At 35.8% G+C, this 22,710-nt stretch overlaps 1 protein-coding gene across 1 annotated transcript; it reads right to left on the bottom strand.

The window, feature by feature from the left end:
• Positions 1 to 303: 303 nt before the first annotated feature.
• Positions 304 to 20,746, bottom strand: LOC149827263 (uncharacterized). Its single transcript, XM_090019235.1, has 5 exons — positions 20,453 to 20,746; positions 17,917 to 18,179; positions 896 to 1,024; positions 746 to 814; positions 304 to 677 (listed from the first exon to the last, which is right to left on the bottom strand). Exons 1-5 carry the CDS (start codon positions 20,709 to 20,711, stop codon positions 594 to 596), a joined length of 804 nt encoding a protein of 267 aa, XP_089875361.1. The 5' UTR covers positions 20,712 to 20,746; the 3' UTR covers positions 304 to 593.
• Positions 20,747 to 22,710: the final 1,964 nt, after the last annotated feature.

Raw genomic sequence — 22,710 nt, 5'->3', positions numbered from 1 at the left:
GTTTGATACGGATTTTCAGATTTGAGCTACACCAACCATGTTATGTAGCCAAACTGCAATACAGAAGTGGACCAAAAATATACAATACCAAACCATCAACCAAAAACCTTACCTTACGCAGTCTACAATGCAGAAGAAATCTCTGGTGATCAAAATCAGAAGCCATAAGACTGCACTGTAAGGCTCTTGTGGCATACGCTGTAATTAGTCTTCAGCCTTGTGAGAGATTTTTCATTTATCACTTTACGATAATTATTCAAATAAGCAATCATGCAAATAAGTTCGACATGTAGATACTGCTTGACAGATTTTCATATTGTCCATAACCTGATCTTTCATCGTAAAAAAAGATGATGTACTTGACCGTCAAAAAGAAGCAACAAAGATTTCAACTGATTTGTTTCAATGAATTACAGTTAACATCTAAAAAAGGGATGTTGGTAACCAACAAAATGGCGCAACCGTCCAAAGAAAGGTTAAGCTTTTACCAATACGATCTCAACCTGCTTTCTAAGAATAGCTTATTTTACAGTGGCCTTCATACAGGAAAACAGAACAAAAGAAAGGTTTGCCGCATTGACCAATTACAACTGCTAATCCCCAGTTTTGTGCTTCTTCCGCTTCGGTGTTCTTTTAATCTTCTCTTTCACCTCTTCAGCTCCTTTTTTCATTGATTTCTGAATTTCATTAAACTTGGTCAGTTTTTACTTTGGTTCCATTTATAGGAAAAAGAGGATGACCTTACCTTCTTCCTCGACCTCTTTCGCTGTCTTTGACGCCCTTTATTCTTCTTTTTCTTTGGATCAACTGCATTCTGGATGCGGTAAAACCTTAAGACCTTAATTCATGTAACCACGGCGTTTAGATTTCTAACTTCATCAAAAATTTATATTACCTGTGCAACAGCCACTGTTCGAGCGTATCTTTCTGCATGGGTCTCTGTTTCTTCCTCAATTTCACCATCATCATTGAGCATCAACTTTAGCCTCCCTTCCTTTAATAACTTCTCTGAACGACCATGTCTCTGACACCAAATGTGACAAGTTTTTGAGATCTTCAATTTTTAATCATGCAAACATCATGTGATTACAAATAAAGTACTTAAGACATATCCAAAAATTGTTAGTTAGGCAAAATGAACTGCTCGTTAACAATCAAAGGACGAAGTTAAATGTATGATTCTAATTTCCAAAGGTCAGGAGCTAGAAATAGAGAAATAAATGGGATTGATCCAACGTAACCAGGATCATATTCACATCAGGTTTATGAAACCCAGAGAATAATTGGTTGCCCAGACATGACTTGACAAATATAGGACCTTGGCATAACCCATAAATACTGGCCTCTATACTTTCACTTTCAGCTATGACTTGAGACCATGTCCCATGGCTCTGGTGCGGTCACACGAATACTCCATTTTGATAGCCGTTCCATATCCCCTTTATATGCAAGTCATTAGAAATTTCATAAAAATGGTCATTTCCCCATACCCGCAGCTGTATCCATGTGATATAGCTCTGGTGACTGTGCAGACTGAAATGAGCAAGTGCATCAACTTTTTAAGCATTTCAAGGGTCAAAAATCTTGACCTCAGGGTCAGTGTCTTAAGGTTCAGAATGACACTTTTGATGCTACTCATAATAACATGTTATAAAGCATGGGCATCACTGTAACGAAGTAAGCGGAATCACTAATAACAAAGTGTAGAACACTTACAAGTTCAATAATGGACAAAATCAAAGAGAACAAACAAGCACTTTAAGTGCATACACAAATCCACAAAGGGATAATGCCAAAAAGGCAAATAAAAGATGAATATTATTGAGAAAAGGTGAGAAAGAGTACATTGAATATGAAGGGGGAACTCCCCTATTTATACACAACAAGTGAGGGAGAGGGGCCTTGGGAGCTCCACCTCTAGGAAATGTTGGGGAGCTCCCAACGGTCATAAATATGACCGTTGGGGCCCCAACGACTCCAAGAGTGGGGCCCCAAATCTCTTAAAAAAAAGAATAAAAAAAGAAAAGAAGATACAAGAAGAAAAAGAAAAAGAAAATTTGTTTCTAAAAACAACTTTAAGAAAAGTAAAAAGACTAAAATGCCCTTATCGGGCAATACAAAGGAAATACAGTGTGTATATATATATATATATGTATATATATATATATGTATATATATATATATATATATATATATATATATCACCACATGCAGCCGATTGAAAATCATGGCTGGATGCTCAAGTTGAAAATTTTATGCCAGTCATGTAGAATCCACATAGTAATGATAGTATGCATCACATACATCACTTCAAAACCTAAAATGGATCAGCATTGTCATACACCCTTTTCATAAAGTATCATCTAACCTGGGTCAATCCTCAAAGGACTATGAAAAACTGAATACCAAGCAACCTAGGTTGCACAGAAGGAAGAACATGAAGCCTCTGTTAAAATAGTATATATATATATACTATTTATGCCATGTAATTTGCTTTTTGAGTCAAGGGTATTTTAGTCTTATCTTTAGGAGTCTAGATGGATAGGATGACATGAGGTGCACACGTAACTCACCTTAACAACTAACCCTGACCCAACAATAAGGCCAAGAGAAATGATGCATCATACATAAAATTTTGTGATGCACAAAATCAATGCCACAAGAGGCAACAAATACTCACGAAAATCAATTTCCAAATAAGTGAGTTCATATCAAATAACCGATTTGAAAAAACAAGTTTCAAATCAAATTCAATATAGTTAGATGAAAACCTTATCATAAGAATTACTGCAATTAGATGCACAATCAATATGTCAATCGATGCAATCACATGCAATGCAACATCTGATGTCTTATGACAATTTTTATAATTTTGAATAAGTAAATAAACATGCAAATTACGGTGCTTGATAATTTTTAAAAATATCATAAGTCCATTACTCAAGAAACAAGCGCACTAAGGCACATCTCGTTACAACATATCCAATAAATCTCACTAAATAGACAAGAATACCATATATAATCTTTAGATCTAAAATCTACTATGAGGCAATTGAAGGCAATATATAGAGACTCCAAAAGAGCTAAGTACACAATCACACAAGTACAAAACCACTAGTGGGCGAGATACAAAGAGCCAACTAAGAGCTTTGCATAAACATAAAAATGTTGACATTATTGATAAAACGTTCTAAAAAAGATACAGAGATTTTAATAACATACATAACTATGAACCCACATATGATTACATTAAACAAGAGATTTTTCTCACAATGCAATGAATATACAATCTCCAAGATGAATGATATAAAATATCAATACACAAGAAAGAAACCACTAAGATAAGCACAAAAAAAGATTTGAGTATACGATAATAAGTCAGGCTTATGCTATTCAATAAAGACTATTTGAGGTATATACCTAAAGATGCCTTAATCCAACAGAAGTCATTTGAAAATAGTCTTACTTAATAGTACAATATCACTCAAACATATATGAAACAACACATTCACATGATAATAGAAAGACCTTATGAGAACATAGAAAACACATCTATATTAAAAAAGTATAAGAAAGTAGAAACTCATTAAGTGGTGAATGCTAAATTAAGACTATTTTAAATTATACTAAATTAAGACTATTGTAAACTCCCAAAGAGTACATACTTTCTCAAATAAAACTTGCTGCAGATATATGTGCTAAATCTCGTATTTCAGATGATAACAAAGTGAAAACCCCTGAAGTGGTAAAGTATAAATTAAGACTTGAAGACGAAACTCTTCTTAAAGACTCCACACCTTACAGACAGCTAATTGGGTCTCTCACTTATCTGTCAATCACGAGACTAGATATAGCTCATGAGGTTCACTCTGCTAGTCAGTTTCAACATGCTCCAACAACTGTACACATGAGTATTGTATTAAGGATTGTCTGATATATCAAGAATACCATGACTAAAGGGCTCTTTTTATCATCATCCTTATCTTTAGATTTACTTACTAATACTGATGTTGGTTAGGGAGGAAATCTTAATGATATAATCTCAACTACTGGTTTTTTTGTTTTTCTAGGAGATTGTCTGATGGCATGGAGATGCAAGAAGCAACAGAAGGTCTCATATCTCCTATTGAAGCATGATACAGAGCTATGACAACTACAACTATGAAACTTGTATGGTTAAGAAATCTTTTTAAAGATATGGGTGTTGACGTCTCCAAACATTTAAAGATGTGTTGCGATAATAAAAGTGCAATTTACATTGTCAGTAACCACACCTTTCATGAGCGCACCAAGCACATCGAGATGGATTGTCATTATGTTTGTGATGAATTCTTGAGAGGAACTATTAAGTTGCCTTTTGTCACTTCAAAATTCCAACTTGCAGACTTTACTAAAGCTCTTGTTGCTCCATATTTCTTGTTCCTTTTCAACAAACTTTCGATGTTTACACCGTAAGTTTGAGGGAAAATGTTAAAATAGCATATATATACCATTTATGCCATGTAAATTGCTTTTTGAGTCAGCGGTATTTTGGTTTTTGCCCTTATAATAAAATAATCTTTAGGGATTGTGTGTAGCCCCTTTTTTTTTTTTGTCCTTGACCAAAAGGCCAAGGCTCTTGCCCAACAATCATATTTATGACTGTTGGGAGCTCTCAACAACTCTTTAGAGCTCCCAAGTGGTCTCCCTTAAAAGGGGGGTTTTGTGTATAAATAAGGGTTGACCCCCTCCTGTTTTTTCAATGTTTGTGTTAAGCATTTGATCAATAAAGGCTTATATTTTTACATTCCTGTGTATTTTCTTTTTACCCTATTGATTTTTGTATTGTCCCATAGTGGACTTGTGCATGTGCATTTATATGATTGTGATCTTGTAAGCCTTGAGTGGCTAGTGTTTCATGCTTATGCATACTTCATTACATAGTATCAGAGCCATAGTATTCTTGGAATCATAGAAGGTTGCCATCAACAAAGTCTCCTAAGGGATCGTGTTCTCCTCTTCTCATTTTCAATCTCTTCCTCTTTCTCTCTTGCTCACGCAATGGAGACCAAGAGTGATCTCTCCTTTAAGCTCAATGAAAAAAATTATATGATGTAGGCTTCCGCCATGGAAAACAATCTCAAAGAAAAAAAAATTGGGGGTTATGTGATGGGCACTATCTCCGAACCCCAACTCAAGCTCACAAAACTAAAAGGATATCAAAAGAAAGCCTTAGAGAGAGATGCTCATACGAAGACCATTGACAAGTGAAAGATTGAGAGAGAAACCATGTGAAAATTCTTGCATGGTTCATGAACAACGTCGAGCTTAAGGTATGTGTATGTGCAAACATTGCAAAATTTTGAAAGTCAATAAAGCTTGGTTTTTATGAAGGGTATGTATACCCAAAAGAATCTTGCAAGAGCATATTTTTTGCAAGAAAATGTTAGGACCACCAAGTAAGGTAAAATGAGTACCCAAGACTTTTATAGTGCTTTGAATCCTCTATGGGATGAACTAGCACTTTAGAGCCTAAGTGGGTTGCTATTGAAGACGTGGAACAAGTTAGATGTTCTCTCCTACATAGATATACTCTTCCTCTTGAAGATGTTATTGCCGAAATTATCCACCAAGCAAGGTAAAATGAGTACCCAAGACTTTTATAGTGCTTTAATCTCCTATGGGATGAACTAGCACTTTAGAGCCTAAGTGGGTTGCTATTGAAGACGTGGAACAAGTTAGATGTTCTCTCCTACATAGATATACTCTTCCTCTTCAAGATGTTATTTCCGAAATTATCCACCAAGCAAGGTAAAATGAGTACCCAAGACTTTTATAGTGTTTTGAATCCCCTATGGGATGAACTAGCACTTTTAGAGCCTAAGTGGGTTGCTATTGAAGGCGTGGAACAAGTTAGATGTTCTCTCATACATAGATATACTATTTCTCTTAAAGATGTTATTGCCGAAATTATCCTAGAAGAAACTCGTCTTGTATGAGTAAAAGTTGTGATAAAGTCTTGGCGGTATCTAAACCAAGCAACCATGTCAAGACCTATAAACCTCCACACTTTGGGAGGCAAAATAACTATAGTAATAATAATAACTACAGTGGTAGAAGAAAATTGATTATTTGTCATTATTGTAATGAGTTGAGTCGCATTAAACCCTCTTGCCCTGAGTTGAATGAAACCTTTAAGTATAAAGTCGCTTTCATTGAAGAATCTATTCCCAAGAAGGAAGAAGGCAAAAGTGGAGTGGATCTTAAAGACACACTTGGTCAAATATCCATAGCACTTCAACAAATTCTTAACGCAACTTCACCTACATCGGGTGCCACCATCGCCTCCTCATCTTCACCCGATACATACTCTTGGATTCTAGATTCGAGAGCAACTTTCAATATGACTCCTCACGAGAATGCCTTATCCAATATATGCACCAATTCAAATGTCTTGTGTTTCTACAACCGATGGAACCATTTTGAAAATTAAGAGTATAGGAACATTAGATTCTAAATGATCATGCATAATTTGATGCAAATTATTTACACATTTATGTGCATGATTAAGTTTGAAAAGTGACTAATAACGCTTGTTTGTTAGGAGATTTAAGAAAAATGAGCAAATTTGGGCCCATTTGAGTTTTTAGAAAAATAGTTTTTGAAAATTAATGTATTTTGAATTTCTTAAAAAATTGTGAGGTTTTTAGAAAATATCTTTTGTTAAGACTCTAACCCTAGTTTCTCTTTAAATAGAATTAAGAGACAAGAGGGGAGCATCTTCCACATTTGGATTCATGCCCCCCCCTCCCTTGCTCTCTCTCTCTCCTCCCTCTCTTCCCTCTCTCTCCTCTCCCTCTTCTCCAGCCGGTTCCCTACCTCTTTCTTCTTCTTCTTCTTCTTCTTCTTCTTCTTCTTCTTCTTCGTTTCCTCGTCATCGCTGGCATCTTCTTCTCCTCGTCATCGGAGGGTGGTGGTACGCGTATGATTTCATCGGTAGTCTGCTCTTCTTCTCAACCCCTCTGTCGGAAGCGGCTGCGAAGTACGCTTCTTCTCTCCCCGTTTCTCTATACTTTTAATTAATTTAGGTTGCTGCAAATAGGTAGTTGTTATTAAGTTTTGCATACATTAGAGTTTAATTTTTTTATTGCTACATAAGTTAGTTTCCTCTTTATTAGATTATTTCTCAGCTTGATAGTTTAGTTTATTCTTTTACTTGCTGAAAAGAATATATATATATATATATATATATATATATATATATTCTTGATTTTTTTTATCAGATCAGCCTATTTTCAGCTAGCCAAACCTGACCAGATCAAGATCTTATCAAACTCGGCTAGCCCCAAACTAACCAGGCCAATCTACTGCCATTCTGATCAGGTCAGATCTGATCAGACCGAGTAGACTTGTCTAGCCCAGATCCAGTCTGCCGAGCCTGGCCAAACCAGGTCAGTGAAGTTTGATATTTTTTTTTATCCGATCTACCATCCTTGGCAGATCTGATCTAAAATTATTGATTAGACTCTGGTCTGGCCTAATCAAATCCGAAACAGGACAGACCAGATCCAACCCACACTGCAGTGCAAATCTGATCAGGCAACGTGACAGTGAGCTTGCGATCCGCCCTGCTGGCATATCAGTCCAGTTTTTATTTTTAAATTTTTTAGACTTGATCTGTGGCAGCAGCAGACCACCCCTGATCTGCTACCAGCCACTGTGCAGCTAGCCGAACAGATCTGTACACAGACCTGCCAGGCCGACTGCAAGGTAAGTAGATCAGGCTGCTTGCTTTGCAGCCTGATCAATTAGTGATCTGCCAGCAAAACTCCCAATCAAATCTGATCAGCGTCCAGCCAGGTCAGATCTGATCCTGACTCAGCAGCATTCTGCTACACACTCTGCAGATCCAACCAGCATACTAGGCCTGCTCAAATCAGCCTATCAAGTTGTGGCAGACCAGTAGTCTGCTACCATCTGAAGTCTTGGCTGAGTATTTTTGCATATCTAATTTGCTGATCAAACCTTGGCAGGGTGTGGCCTCACTGAATCTGCGTGTTTTCCTTAATTTATTGGTATAGGGGTAGATCTTATGGCAGTAAATTTTATTTTTTTAGATTTTGTTTTTATTGTTAGATTTAGACGCATTTAAATTTTTTATACTTAGATTTTCTTTATTTCCTACAACTAACATTGGCTAGATTAGGGAGTCTGGTTGGTTCATTTGTTTTGTGTTTTGCAGGAGGGTCAAACTTTGAAAGATAAAAGTGTGATTGTGAAGGGTCGTGAACGTTTTATAAAAATAAGGCTATATCGCGAGGAAAAGAAGCCTTGCAAATTTTACTTTTCTTTATTTTTATTTTTTGGGGGTCAGAGGGCCATTTAATTAAGTTGGGTTGTAATAAGACCTTTTTATTTTTTTGAGTCCGCTGCAGAGGGTAACTCCTTTAATTAGTTAATTAATTTTTTTTTATTCAAGGCAATAAAATTCATCTTTGTGTGGAGTACAAAAGTAGTTAAAACTGTTCCCTAAGTTCGACCCGAACTTCACCACTTGTGTGAGCCGGTATTTTATAATTTGATGCACGGTTTACACGAATGATTGTTTTGAAAAATATCTTTTAAAAACACTTTATTAAAAAGTTGCATCACTGGAGATTTTCAAACTTTTTTTGTTCCAAAAGTTAGAACTGTTTCCAAACTAAATTTAAATCCTTGTTTTGTTTATCAAATTGTCGACCATGGATGTGAAATATTTTTTTCATCTAAGAGTTGCTTTGTGGAGCATCTCCAGTCCAAGAAGTAGATTGGGGAGATCTTTACTTTATGGACTCATTGTCTCTTCCTTTAAAATCATTTTGTACTTATATATAAGATAAGAGTATTGAAACTTGGAATAATAGACTTGGACATTTAAGCTATTCTGAAATGTATTTTTTTGTTTTTGGGGACAAATTTTGTAATAAAAAAGATATAACTTGCAAAGATTGTATTTTTAAAAAAATGAAATCTATCCCATTTCCAAATAGAAAATTTGTTTCCACAAAACCTTTTGAATTTGTGCACTCGGATGTATGGGGTCTTTCGATCATATCTAAAGGTGGTTACTCATATTATGCGACTTTTATTGATGACTTTACTAGATATGTATGGGTTTACTTTCTTAATTTTAAGTCGAAAGTATTTCCTTCTTTAAAGAATTTCACATAAAAGTTAAGAATCAATTTCAAAGCAATATATTTATTCTTAGATTAGATTTGGGTAGGGAATATCTATCCAGTGAATTCAAAACTATCTAAAACAAAATGTGATTTGCCATCAAAGATCTTGCCCTAAGACACCACAACAAAATAGGCTAGTGGAAAGTGTTAAAATGTAAAACTGTACATATATATATAAATACAATTTTCATTTCTTTCTTTTCTGTAATTTTTTTCCTTTATTTTTATTTTTTGTCTTTATGTCATCTAGTTCAGTTTGAACTAGAATGACGGTTGCTAGTCAAGTCCTGTCCAGACTTGACTAGCAACAGAGTTGTTGGACTGACACATTCCAACAGCTCTAAATAGAGTTGTTGGACTGTGTCCAACAGCTCTATTGAGTCCTCTTTCAGCTGTGTATATAAAGGGGCGCAGCCCCTCTTGTATTTCATTTCAATGCTTCTTAAGCAATTGGTTTTTCATATCAATAAAGAATACATTTTTATTTTTATTTTGTTTCCAGTTATACCCTTTTTAAGGGTTATGCTTTAGTGTCATTCTTGACAATTGCCCTTGTGAATCTAAGCTCGTGTTTCGAAGATCCCCATTTCATTTCATGGTATCAGAGCCGCGAAAGTACTAAATCTTGAGGAAAAGTTGTCTCAGTTTCCGTGCCCGTTTGCAAAAGTGTTCGACACTTGAAGATAAGTGTTTTATCACTTCATTGGGGAAGATTTCACATATTGTTGTATTATTTTTTTTCTTCTTTCTTTTTCATTTTCCTTCTTGTTTCTCTTCTATCCTTATTTTTTCTCTCCTTGTAATCGATGGATGACAATGATAAAGTCACCATCATGCCTATGAAACTAAGTGATACGGACTATGTAACATGGGCTTCAATCATGAAGCACCATATATGGGGAAAAGGCCTATGGGGGATTGTGGATGGCTCCGATTCGAAACCTAAGTTATCTCTTACTAAAAAGGAGGGAGATAAAGAGGTCCCTCTATCGGAAGAAGAGAAAATAAAGGCTATTGCCTCATACGAGAAGAAATGGAAAGAATGGAGAATATCTCATGCGAAGATAATGTCATGGCTTATCAATAGCGTTGACATTAAAAAATGCTCAAGTCTTGCCAAATTTGATCATACCGATAAGGCATGGGAATACCTTAAGAATATGTATTTCCTTAAAGATATTGCACACGTGTGCAACCTCCAAGAAAAAGTTCAAATGATGACACAAGGAGACAAAACTATTCGTGAATATTACAATGGGTTGTCCGAACTTTGGGAAGAACTTTCCCGTTTAGAACCAAAGTGGCATTGTGCCGAAGACATCGAGCTTCGTCAGAAACAACTCGATGTTGAACATTTTTACCAGTTTATCACTGGATTAAGGCCGGAATTTGAAACCACTAAATCGGCCCTACTTCACCGGGGAAAAATTCCTTCTATTGTTGAAACTATTGAAGAGTTAACAATGGAAGAAAATCGTCTCAGGAAAGATTCTTTAAAAATTGAAGATGATTCCGTTTTAGCTGTGTGTAGACCAGGGAATCATGTTCGATCATATAGGCCTCCTCACTTTAACCGACAAAATGGTGACTATGATAAGAAGAAAGTTATTTGTCATCACTGTCATGAACCGGGACACTACAGGCCACAATGTCCCAAACTTAAGGAGTTGAGAGAAAAAAGAGCTGCAATTGCTGGATCGGAGCCTAAAGATCAGAATACACCAGTTTCCCTGGCCCAACTAATGGAGATTCTTCAGCCTCTCATCAAAGGTGTCTCTTCCTCATCTGAAGCTTCAACCGGCGCAGCAGCCTCATCTTTTTCTGATCTAGGTAAAATTTCTTGGCTCGTTGACTCTGGTGCATCTTTTCATATGACCTCACATAATCAAAGTCTATTCAAATGTGTTAAAAATAAAACAAGTGTGTCAAAGGTCTTTACTGCTGATGGGACTTCTCTTGAAATAGAAGGAATAAGAAATTTTGAAAAAAATTATAAAACAAAGAAATTTTCTATTCCAGAAATTAGACATGTTCCCAAATTAAATTTAAATCTTTTATCTGTATCTCAAATTTCTGATTATGAGTGTAATATTTCTTTTTCTTCTCATGGTTGTTGGGTACAAGATCGCCAGTCAGGCAAGCTGATTGGGGAAGGCCATAGAGAAGGAGGACTCTATTACATGAATTTTTTGAAAATGCCGAAGAAAGCTTTTTGTTATAATATTCAAAAACTAGAGTTGGAACTGTGGTATAAGAGACTTGGTCACCCACATATAGCCAAAATCCAACATTTTCCAAATCTAGGGAAATTTTGTAACTCTGAATCATTTGATTGTAAAGATTGTATTCTCGGCAAAATGAAAAGATTACCATTTCAGAACAGAACCGTTTTCTCTTCAAGACCACTTGAATTAATACACTCGGATGTTTGGGGTCCTGCACCAGTAATTTCTAAAGGAGGATTTGTTTAGTATGTTATTTTTGTCGATGATTTCTCCCGATATACGTGGATGTACTTTCTCAAACATAAGTCTGAAGTATTTTCATACTTTCAAACTTTTCATAATATGGTTAAAAACAAGTTTCAAAATGATATTACTATTTTTCGCACAGATTCAGGGGGAGAGTTTTTATCCACAGATTTTCAAAATTATCTTAAATTGCATGGCATCACACATCAAAGATCTTGTCCTTATACACCTCAACAAAATGGACTGGCAGAACGAAAACATCGTCATATTATAGAAACCACTAGGACTTTATTAATAGCAAATCAAGTCCCGAAAAACTTTTGGGCAGAAGTTGCCTTAACTGCCACCTATCTCATTAATAGGATGCCATCTTCTTCGTTACAAAATATCACTCCCATTGAAAAACTTATGAACATTTCTCCAGACTACTCTAGACTAAGAATATTTGGGTGCAAATATCTCATATTTACTGACAAAAATGATAAACTTTCCCCTCGTGTGATTGCCTGTGCCTTTTTAGGATATGTTGAAAACCAGAAAGGTTATAGATGTTTTGACTTCAAAAATAATAAACTATATGTGTCTAGAAATGTTTCCTTTCTTGAAAAGGAGAGCTTCTTTGATTTTAGAAAATTAAAAGACGTCACTGAGTACTCCTTTTTGCTAGATCTAACATCAACATCTGATGAATATGACCTTGACTGTAACTTTGATGATGATCAAAGAATTATTGATCTTAATGTTGAAAATGAAGTTCATAGAGATACTAGTATTCAATATTCCAGGCGACAAGAGTCCAATCCTCCATGTGCACTTGAAAAATATTCTAACATTCCAACTAGACAATCATCCCGAGTCTCGAGGCCTCCAGGAAAGTTTGTATCATACGAGTCTTTCTCACCCACATATAGGGCAGTTATTGCATTAATTCACTCATATGAAGAACCATCCACATATTTTCAAGCAAAAAATGATATCAAATGGATAGAAGCCATGAAAGCTGAATTAGATGCACTTGAAAAGGCTTCTACATGGAATATTCAAGATCTTCCTCCAGGGAAGAAAACTATAGGATGTCGATGGGTTTATAAAATTAAAACCAAGAGTGATGGTACTCTTGAAAGATATAAAACCCGTTTAGTAGCCAAAGGTTATGCCCAAGAATATGGGATTGATTATGAAGAAACCTTTGCTCCGGTGGCTCGTATGACAACTGTCCGAACCTTAATTGCCTTAGTTTCTATCAAAAACTGGTCTATTTTTCAAATGGATGTCAAAAATATTTTTTTAAATGGAAAGCTAGTTGAAGAAGTATACATGGAACCCCCTCCTGGTCTAAGTATTCCTAAGGGTAAAGTTCTTCGCTTAGAAAAAACTCTTTATGGACTTAAACAAGCACCAAAAGCTTGGTATGATAGGTTTAGTCGTGTTATGATTGATATTGGTTTTCAATTCTGTTTAACTGACACTGCTTTGTTTATTAAGAATTCTGATGCAGGGATCATTGTGCTTCTTCTCTATGTGGATGATATGATCATCACCGGAAGCGATAAACAGGGAGTTGAAACAATCAAAACACTTCTTAAATCTCATTTTGAAATGACTGATTTGGGCTTGTTAAGATATTTTTTAGGCATTGAAGTTGCTTATTCTCCTAGAGAATATTTATTATCTCAGACTAAATTTGCTTTTGATATTGTTTTCAGGTCTGGTATTACTGATGATAAGAAAGTTGACACTCCAGAAGTTGTTAATGTTAAAATGAAGATTGATGATGGAGAACTTCTTGCAGACCCTACTCCTTACAGACAGCTTGTCGGGGCACATTCCTATCTATCCATTACCAAACCAGATATATCACATGTTGTTCACACAGCAAGTCAATTTCAACATGCTCCTACTTCTGTGCATATGGGAGCAGTCATGCGTATTATCAGATACATCAAGTCCTTTCTTTCACGAGGACTTTTCTTATCTTCCTCCTCTTCTCTTGATTTAATTGCATATACTGATGTTGATTGGGGAGGTGATCCCAATAATAGACACTCAACCACTGGCTTTTGTGTCTTTTTAGGGGAATCATTGATCTCGTGGAGGTGTAAAAAGCAGCAGAAGGTATCTCTCTCATCCACCGAAGTTGAATACAAAGTCATGGCAACCACGACCATGGAAGTAGCTTGGCTCCGACGACTGCTTGCTGACATGGGAGCTGAAGCAACAAAGGCTTCACAAATGTGTTGTGACAACAAAAGTACGATCTACATTGCCAGTAACAGAACATTCCACGAACGCACCAAACACATCGAAATGGATGGTCACTACGTCAGAGAAGAATATCTACACGGGATAATTGATTTGCCATGTCACTTCAGAATATCAGTTACCAGATTTCTTTACAAATCCTCTCGCTGCTCCCCGATTTCACTCTCTTAGACAAACTTTCGCTCATTGTACCGTAAGTTTGAGGAGGAGTGTTAAAATGTAAAATTGTACATATATATATATATATATATATATATAAATATATAAATACAATTTTCATTTCTTTCTTTTCTGTAATTTTTTTCCTTTATTTTTATTTTTTGTCTTTATGTCATCTAGTTCAGTTTGAACTAGAATGACGGTTGCTAGTCAAGTCCTGTCCAGACTTGACTAGCAATAGAGTTGTTGGACTGTGTCCAACAGCTCTATTGAGTCCTCTTTCAGCTGTGTATATAAAGGGGTGTCGCCCCTCTTGTATTTCATTCCAATGCTTCTTAAGCAATTGGTTTTTCATATCAACAAAGAATACATTTTTATTTTTATTTTGTTTCCAGTTATACCCTTTTTAAGGGTTATGCTTTAGTGTCATTCTTGACACTTGCCCTTGTGAATCTAAGCTCGTGTTTCAAAGATCCTCATTTCATTTCAGAAAGAAAACATAGGCATATAATAGAAACTGCTAGAACTTTACTTATTTCTAAAAATATTCTCAAAAGTTTTGAGGCCGAAGCCGTTTTAACTTCCACTTATTTGATAAATCGAATGCCATCATCCACTTTAAAAAATATTTTCCCTTATGAAAGACTTCTCGAAATAACACCTGATTTCAATCGTTTACAAATTTTTTTTTTGTAAATGTTTTGTAATTTTAAACAAAAGAGATAATTTATCACCAAAAGCAATTGAATGTACTTTCATTGGATACGGTGAAAATAAAAAATGATATAGATGCTTTGATTTCAAATATAACAAACTTTATGTTTCCAAATATGTGTCATTCTCAGAAGATGAAAATGGTTTTGAAGAATATGATAAAAGGGAGGAAATAGAGTATATGTTTTTGTATAATCTCTCTCCAAGAGAAGATATGTGTACTAATCATGACTATTTGAATCATCATAAAATTATAAATGATATCAATCATGAATACTCTAATATTGGGACATCACTGAGTAGTGATGACATCATTAATAGGATCTCCTAAAAATATTCAAGTTTATACCCAGTGTGAGCAAAATAATCCTACCAGTGCCCTAGAAAAATTTTCTCAATATAGTGAACCTATAGGAGAAACTCCTCTTAAAAGATCTGGTAGAAAATCTATTCCACCAAATAGGTTTGTCTCTTATGAGTCATTATCTCTCAATTATAAGACTTGCCTAATAGCTTCACATTCATACCATGGGCCTTCACATTATAAATAAGCTAAAAATATTCTTCATTGAAATGAAGTCATGAGCATAGAACTAGATGCCTTAAGAAAGCAAAAGCTTGGGAAGTAGTTGAGTTACCTTCAAACAAGAAATCATTGGATGTAGATGAGTTTTTAAAGTTAAAACCGAAAGTGATAGAACTCTAGAGAAATATAAAGCTAAGTTAATAGTTAAAAGATACTCCCAAGAATATGGAATTGACTATGCGGAAACTTTTGCATCTGTAGCTAGAATGACTAATGTTAGGACTCTAATAGTTGTTGCATCAACTAAAAAATGGCCTATATAACAATTAGATGTTAAAAATATTTTTCTTAATAAAGAACTAAATGAAGAAGTTTATATGGATCCTCCACTATGATTTGATATTGAAAAAAAAAATCTCTTAATCTCTTAAAACCTTTGTATGGTCTTAAACAGGTCCCCAAGGACTGGTATGATATATTCGGTAATGTTATGATTAATTTAGGTTTTCATTCATGTTATACTGACACTGCTCTCTTTGTGAAAAGTACTGGTATTGACATAGTTATACTTCTACTTTACGTAGATGATATGATTATAACAGGGAACGACAAAAAGGGAGTTAGTAATTTTTAAAATGTTTTAAAAGATAATTTTGATATGTGAGACCTAGGATTCTTAAGATATTTTTTAAGAATTGAAGTTGCATACTATCCTAGAGGGTACATATTTTCTCAAATAAAACTTGTTGCATATATATATATATATATATATATATATATATATATGTGCTAAATCTGGTATTTCAGATGATAACAAAGTGAAAACTCCTGAAGTGGTGAATGCTAAATTAAGACTTGAATATGAGACTCTTCTTGAAGACTTCATACCTTACAGACAGCTAATTGGGTCTCTCGCTTATCTATCTATCACCAGACCAGATATAGCTCATGCAGTTCACTCTGCGAGGCAGTTTCAACATATGCTCCAACAACTGCACTCATGAGTGTTGTATTAAGGATCGTCAGATATATCAAGAATACCATGACTAAAGGGCTATTTTTATCCTCATCCTTATCTTTAGATTTACTTGTTTATGTTGATGTTGATTGAGGATGAAATCTCAATGATAGAATCTCAACTACTGATTTTTTTTGTTTTTTTAGGAGATTGTCTAATGGCATGGACATGTAAGAAGCAACAGAAGATCATTATCCTCTACTGAAGCAAAATACAGAGCTATGACAACTACAACTATGAAACTTGTATGGTTAAGAAATCTTCTCAGAGATATGGGTGTTGACGTCTCCAAACCTTTGAAGATGTGTTGCGATAATAAAAGTGCAAATTACATTGATAACAACCACATCTTCCATGAACACATCAAACACATCGAGATGGACTGCCATTATGTTCGTGATGAATTCTTAAGAACTATTGAGTTGCCTTTTGTCACTTCAGAATTCCAACTTGCAGACTTCTTTACTAAAGTTCTTGTTGCTCTGCATTTTTTGTTCCTTCTCAACAAACTTTTGGTGTTTACAATGTAAGTTTGAGGGGTTGTTAAAATAGTGTATATATATATATATATTATTTATGCCATGTAATTTGTTTTTTGAGTTATGGGTATTTTGGTTTTTTCTCCTTGTAATAAAATAATCTTTAGGGACTGCATGTAGCCCCTTTATATTTTTTATTTTTATTTTTTGTCCTTGAGCAAAAGGCCAAGGCTCTTTGGTCTTTGACCGTTTGGAGCTCCCAAGTGATCTTCCCTAAAAAGGGGGTTTTTGTGTAATAATAGGGGTTGATCCCCTCTTGTTTTCTCAATGCTTGTATTAAGCATTTGATCAATAAAGGCTTATATTTTTACATTATTGTGTATTTTCTTTTTTGCCTTATTGAATTTTGTATTGTCCCATAGTGGACTTGTGCATGTGCACTTGTACGATTGTGATCTTGTAAGCCCTTATTGGCTAGTGTTTCATGCTTCCGCATATTTCATTACAGCCCCAGTAACCCTGATGTTAAGACTTGTACAGGGTTATTAATTGCAAATATGTAGTCCTGAATCATTCAACTTAAGATGCAAGCATGCATTAACTCTATCTCATTGTGCAACACTACATTTAGGACGTGAACAACATGACTTGACACCATCTGTGATATTAAATAACTAGCTTCACACTTATTTCCACGTGAGAACAGAATTCATCAAAAAATTGCAATTGGCAGTGTTCAAGCAGAGGTAGGATGAGCACAAGCCCGTCCTGTCTATAAAGCAGCTAGACAACATGTCCATACAACCAAAATATGCCAAGGTCCACTAAGCCAATTAATCAAACCAAGACATATCACCAAAACTAGACTACCATTCTGAATGTTTAGCTAGACGAGCCTACAAAATTTGGCTTTGCCTGGCCCATCACAGCCTCACTCAAATAGCATTTTTTGAACAATTTTTGATGTAATAAAATCTAAATAGAGCGATCATCTGCAAAGAAATAAGCAAAGCTGAACAGAAGAAAATCCCTCAGCCTGGCAGTTGTTACCTTGAGAAATATTAATGTAAAACCAAAAAACCATTACCTTTGACTTAAGGTGTGTCCTCATTGTTTCCTCAGACAAACATACGATCCTGGGACACAGCTTGCATTTAAAGACAGATTTAAACCTTATAACACAGTCACTCAACTCAGCTTGAGAAGGGCTTGTGGTACTGTGAGAACTTGCCAAACACGTAGGAACTACTTTGTCAGCTCCTTTGACCACTCCTTTCTCACTCTTTTCGTCGATGTTAGAAGCATGTCTGCCCCTTCCATCAGCATCATCTTCTTCATTCATCATAACACCTGTAATTCGACAACAGAAAGAAGATTTTAGCCAAAAAAGGAACAGACACATTAATCTTGTTATTAACATTAGGAATTCCAGAGGCAAGTACCTTTTACAGCTACAGATGAGGACAGATTGCCCTACTATAAAAAACATAGTTTTTTCCAGCAAGGCAATAACAACTGCAGGAATGAGTTCAAGCATGTTTACATGTGCATCTTTAGGATGGAATCACTTTATAACAAGGCATCGCAGCACAAAAACATTGTTGTCATGTGGCTTAATGTACTGTATTGTGGAAATAAGTTTTTTTCTCATTCAACACAAAATGGCTTTGATAGATGCTAGACAGAATCACAGCAAGTTCTCGGTTCTTGAAGGAAGCCAACGACTAGAGTTTGCTTCAGTACTACTATTATTCCTTACAGTAGTGCACCTCTTAGCAGATTTCATGCATCACTGCAATGCATGCACTTTACTTAGGAACACTTGTTTTCTTTTGGCAAGGAAATCAAAAAATGGTGAAGTAGCCTCAAGACCGGGAGCCTATTAATTGGAACGTGCATGGGCTATCAAGCAATTGCAAAAGATTATTGACATAGTTCTAGAAAAAGGTATAAGAAAACATATCAAACAAGCAAAGGTATACTGCAAGGTTCCCATGACGTGAAATAATAACAGGAAATGTTATAGTAAAGGGAAGCAGAAAAAAGAGATGTTTTTCAGCTCATGTGGAAAAAAATATGGGAAACAAGTGGGAAATGAATTGGCAAGGAAAATGAAAAACGAACTAGAAATCATTTAGGAAATGAAAATGATTTTCTATTTTAAATTTCAAATGTTTAAAATGTTCTGTGATACATTAACCTACAATAATTCTACTTCCCAATAAATATATCACTATGGAAATTATCCTTGCTGAAAAGATTGAGGGTTTGACAGTTGGGCTTTAGGGTTTAGCAACTAAGATCTATTAGTTTTTCACAAAGATAGAACTTCACTCAAATTACATAAATAGCCTCTGTTATGATGTATTACATTCTCTTTCAATGTAGTCTAATGTAAAAGTACATATAATTTTTTTCAAATAAATGATAAAAAAATTTAATGCCATGTATATCCAATGTTTCCACACAGAGAAAACATGTTTCCTACCAAGGGAGACACATTTCTTATCTGTGAAAGATGTGCCTCCCTTCAGATGGGGTTCCCTCTATAAGTGAAATGCAATCCCCAAATTCCCTACTGTATTTGAAATGCTGTGATTCAAGAATCATAAACTGTCCTGTAGAAACACATTTCCAGTGCCCAAGTAGCATTATTGGTACCTTAGTTGACTACTAAGAGGTTGTTTGAGGGGAACTAGTAAACAATGATAAGAAATTTTATCAAAATCGAATCGAATCGACCTCTTTTAATTTAATGCAGGGACCCATTGCACCTGAATCGGCCTATATGTGTGTGTGTGTGCGTGAAATTTTATTTTTTTTATTTTGTTTTAAACTTGTTTTTTTAACAGATTGACTCGAACCAATTCAATTCAGACTGATTCAGATTTTTTGGAAGATCGATTCAGATCAAAAACAGAGTCTGAGACTCTGAAAACATTGATGATAAGCCCCTAAAACCAATTGAGCAACCAAAAACCACCACGACCAAAAAAGGTGGCCGATGACCAACATCAAATAAGAAACGTGGTCCAACGACATAAGAGCAAGCAACCCAAATGAGCTATAGACACACCAAATTTCCAATGCGTAAATAACACCAATGCTCCTGCCTTATTACCAAAAGTCATGTGTTGCAATCCACATTGGTATTTTGTGAAGGGTCTCTTTCCTTAACCACCTAACTTGTGTCTCCATGCACACATTTAACAAGAAGAAATGAGACAAGGTTGAATATTTCCAAGGACTGGATAATCCAATAACCCAACCGATCCCATTTTCCCAATAACTCGGCGCAACCAAATATCCTGCAATCCATTCAACTAAGAATTCATACTAAGGCAGAAAACCGATAAACCAATAGGAAAATGCAATCATTGACATCAGCAGTTACTATTGATAGATAGAACCATATTAACAGTGAGGACAAAGGACCAATTTGAGCTAAAATTCAGTTGCTTCTCGGGTTTCTCTTTGATGGGGGATGGAAAAATGTTTCATATTTACATCAAAATATTCAATTGCAGAATCTATGTCATAAACTAGATAAGAAAAACTAATAAAACCATCAAAATCTAGAGAGAGAGAGAGAGAGTAAGAGGAGGAACAAATAACACTCAAACCTGAAGGGTCGCAATCAATCTCATTCCCAGAGCTTTCTTCACTCTCATACCCAGATTGGGGGCACGAGTCTTCGGGTTCTCCGCTAAATTTTGCATCACCATCCTCACCACCACTACCATCATCGTCATCATCTTCTTCTTCTTCTGGTTCTCGCGCTTCTTCTTCTTCTTTTTCATCGTCTGAAGAAGAAGAGGACGAAGAAGAGGAAGGGGCGTCACCATCCCCATGCTCCTCCCTGTAGAACCGTCTTTTGATCATCTCTCTCTCTCCGCAAAGCAAGCGCTGCAGAAGCGTGGATGAAGAAAAGAGGGACACCCTTCGATTGTTAGGGCTGCATGCATGTGGGATCCGATGGGGTTCCTGTCCCCACAGGATGTGGCACCCATGGTGACCCACCGAATGACCCGGTCTGATATACTTGGACACGTTGACACTGGGACGACACGAATTACTATTATCTTACTATTGAAAATAAATATTTTAATGATTTTTAAAGTTGTTTTCAATAAAAGTGTACTTTTTAGTATTAAATTATCAAAAATGTAATTTTTTTATTAAAAATTGTTAAAAATCGTGTCCTCGTGTCTTATATTCCAAAAAAATCGAACTTGCTAGTCCAACATATATCACGCGTCCTTCTGCCCACGAAAGTTGTGACGGTGTGTTATTGAATCATGATCCTTTTGCTGGATTGGGTCAAACACACTATCCTCCAGGTCCGAATCACACCCTAAAACTGTGGATGTGAAGGAATCGGGTTTGGGTCCAAATCTAAATTCGGTAAAGCAAATGGAATCTAATTAATAATAGGATCTCCATTCAATATGTTTTAATTAGCTAACATTTAATCCAAATCCAATAAACCATGCATGGACCAATGTGCTTGAAACGTCAATTGGCATGAAATTGTACTCAAATGAGGATCTAGCAATCGAGAGTCCAGACCCATATTCTGATGGGTTTCAGCCACAGGTGCAGTCCATATATGTTGATTGAAATCAGAATCCAAAATTCACTCAGTAAATGAGTATCTGAATATGAACGCAAACCGGATCTGATGTTGCAAAAATAAATCCGGATCCAAATTTATACCGCAATACTAGGTTCAACAAAAGGGTTCAAAACATGTGGTTTATCCAACCGAACAATCATATATCTATGATTCTAGTTCAAAAATACACTCGGAATGTACCTAGAGATCCATACCTCAAAATAATGTGTTGGATTTGGATTCCAGATCCAAATTTATATTTGTTACTACCTAATCAACCAAGCCAAGCCAAGCCAAGCCAAGCTGCGCCGAACACTTGTTCATGTTTGGCTTGTTAAATGAGCTCGAGCCGTTTACAAGCCAAGCATGAGTCTAACCATGAGCAGATTGTCCCGTCTTTTCAGCCCTACACTACGGGGGAAATGGATCAGCTTGAGACCGACCACCAATTCTAATTCAATACATTATTTTTGGATATCGAACAGATTTTTGCTGTCAAATTTGTGCTCGGATCTGGATTAAGTCCAACCTATTTGTATGTATTGCATGTAAAATGCATATTTACTGTCAGTATTTCACCGGATCCAACAGTACCATGTAAGATTTGGATTCGGATTCAACTTTCACCAGGTTTATTTCAAATTTGTATTTGAACTTACTGCTTTTACTTTTAAAGTTCCGAATCAGATAAATCATGACTTGGATAGTAACCCATCTGCACCAAGTTTGCTGATGAATCTCTAAATCTGCCATGCACTAACTGCTGCAGGATCCATTAATGTCTGCGGTTTCCAGTAGGGCTGTGAAGGGGTCGGGTCAGGGTTGACCCGGACCCGATCATATAACTAATAACTGGGCTTGGGTTCGGATTCAGGTTCAGATTTTGTCGAGTCACTAAAATATAATCTCAAACCCGAACCAACATAACTTTAAACATTTATTTTTATTATAATCTGGTCGGGTACCTATCAAAAAAACCGGGTCGGGTTGGGTACCCAAAAAAATCATGACTCAAACCCGGTCTGCATATTTCTCTGGTTGGGTTTGGGTCGACCTGAATACCATTCGAGTAAAAACTTTTCATGCCCGTATTCGAGAAATTTTGTTCGGATCGGTTACAAATCAGACCCATTGACAGCCCTAGTCCCCACATAACCATATACAAATTGCAAAAGCCGCGCTATGGCTCTTCCAGAAAGAAACCTATATCTCCGATATTTAGAGACTGGCGATTTTATCCTGATATTCACATAACGGTATAATTCT

Source organism: Nuphar pumila, chromosome 10 (assembly GCF_984573655.1).
Source record: "Nuphar pumila chromosome 10, dmNupPumi1.hap1.1, whole genome shotgun sequence".
NCBI lineage: Eukaryota > Viridiplantae > Streptophyta > Magnoliopsida > Nymphaeales > Nymphaeaceae > Nuphar > Nuphar pumila.
This window is presented reverse-complemented; position numbering and strand designations above follow the sequence as displayed.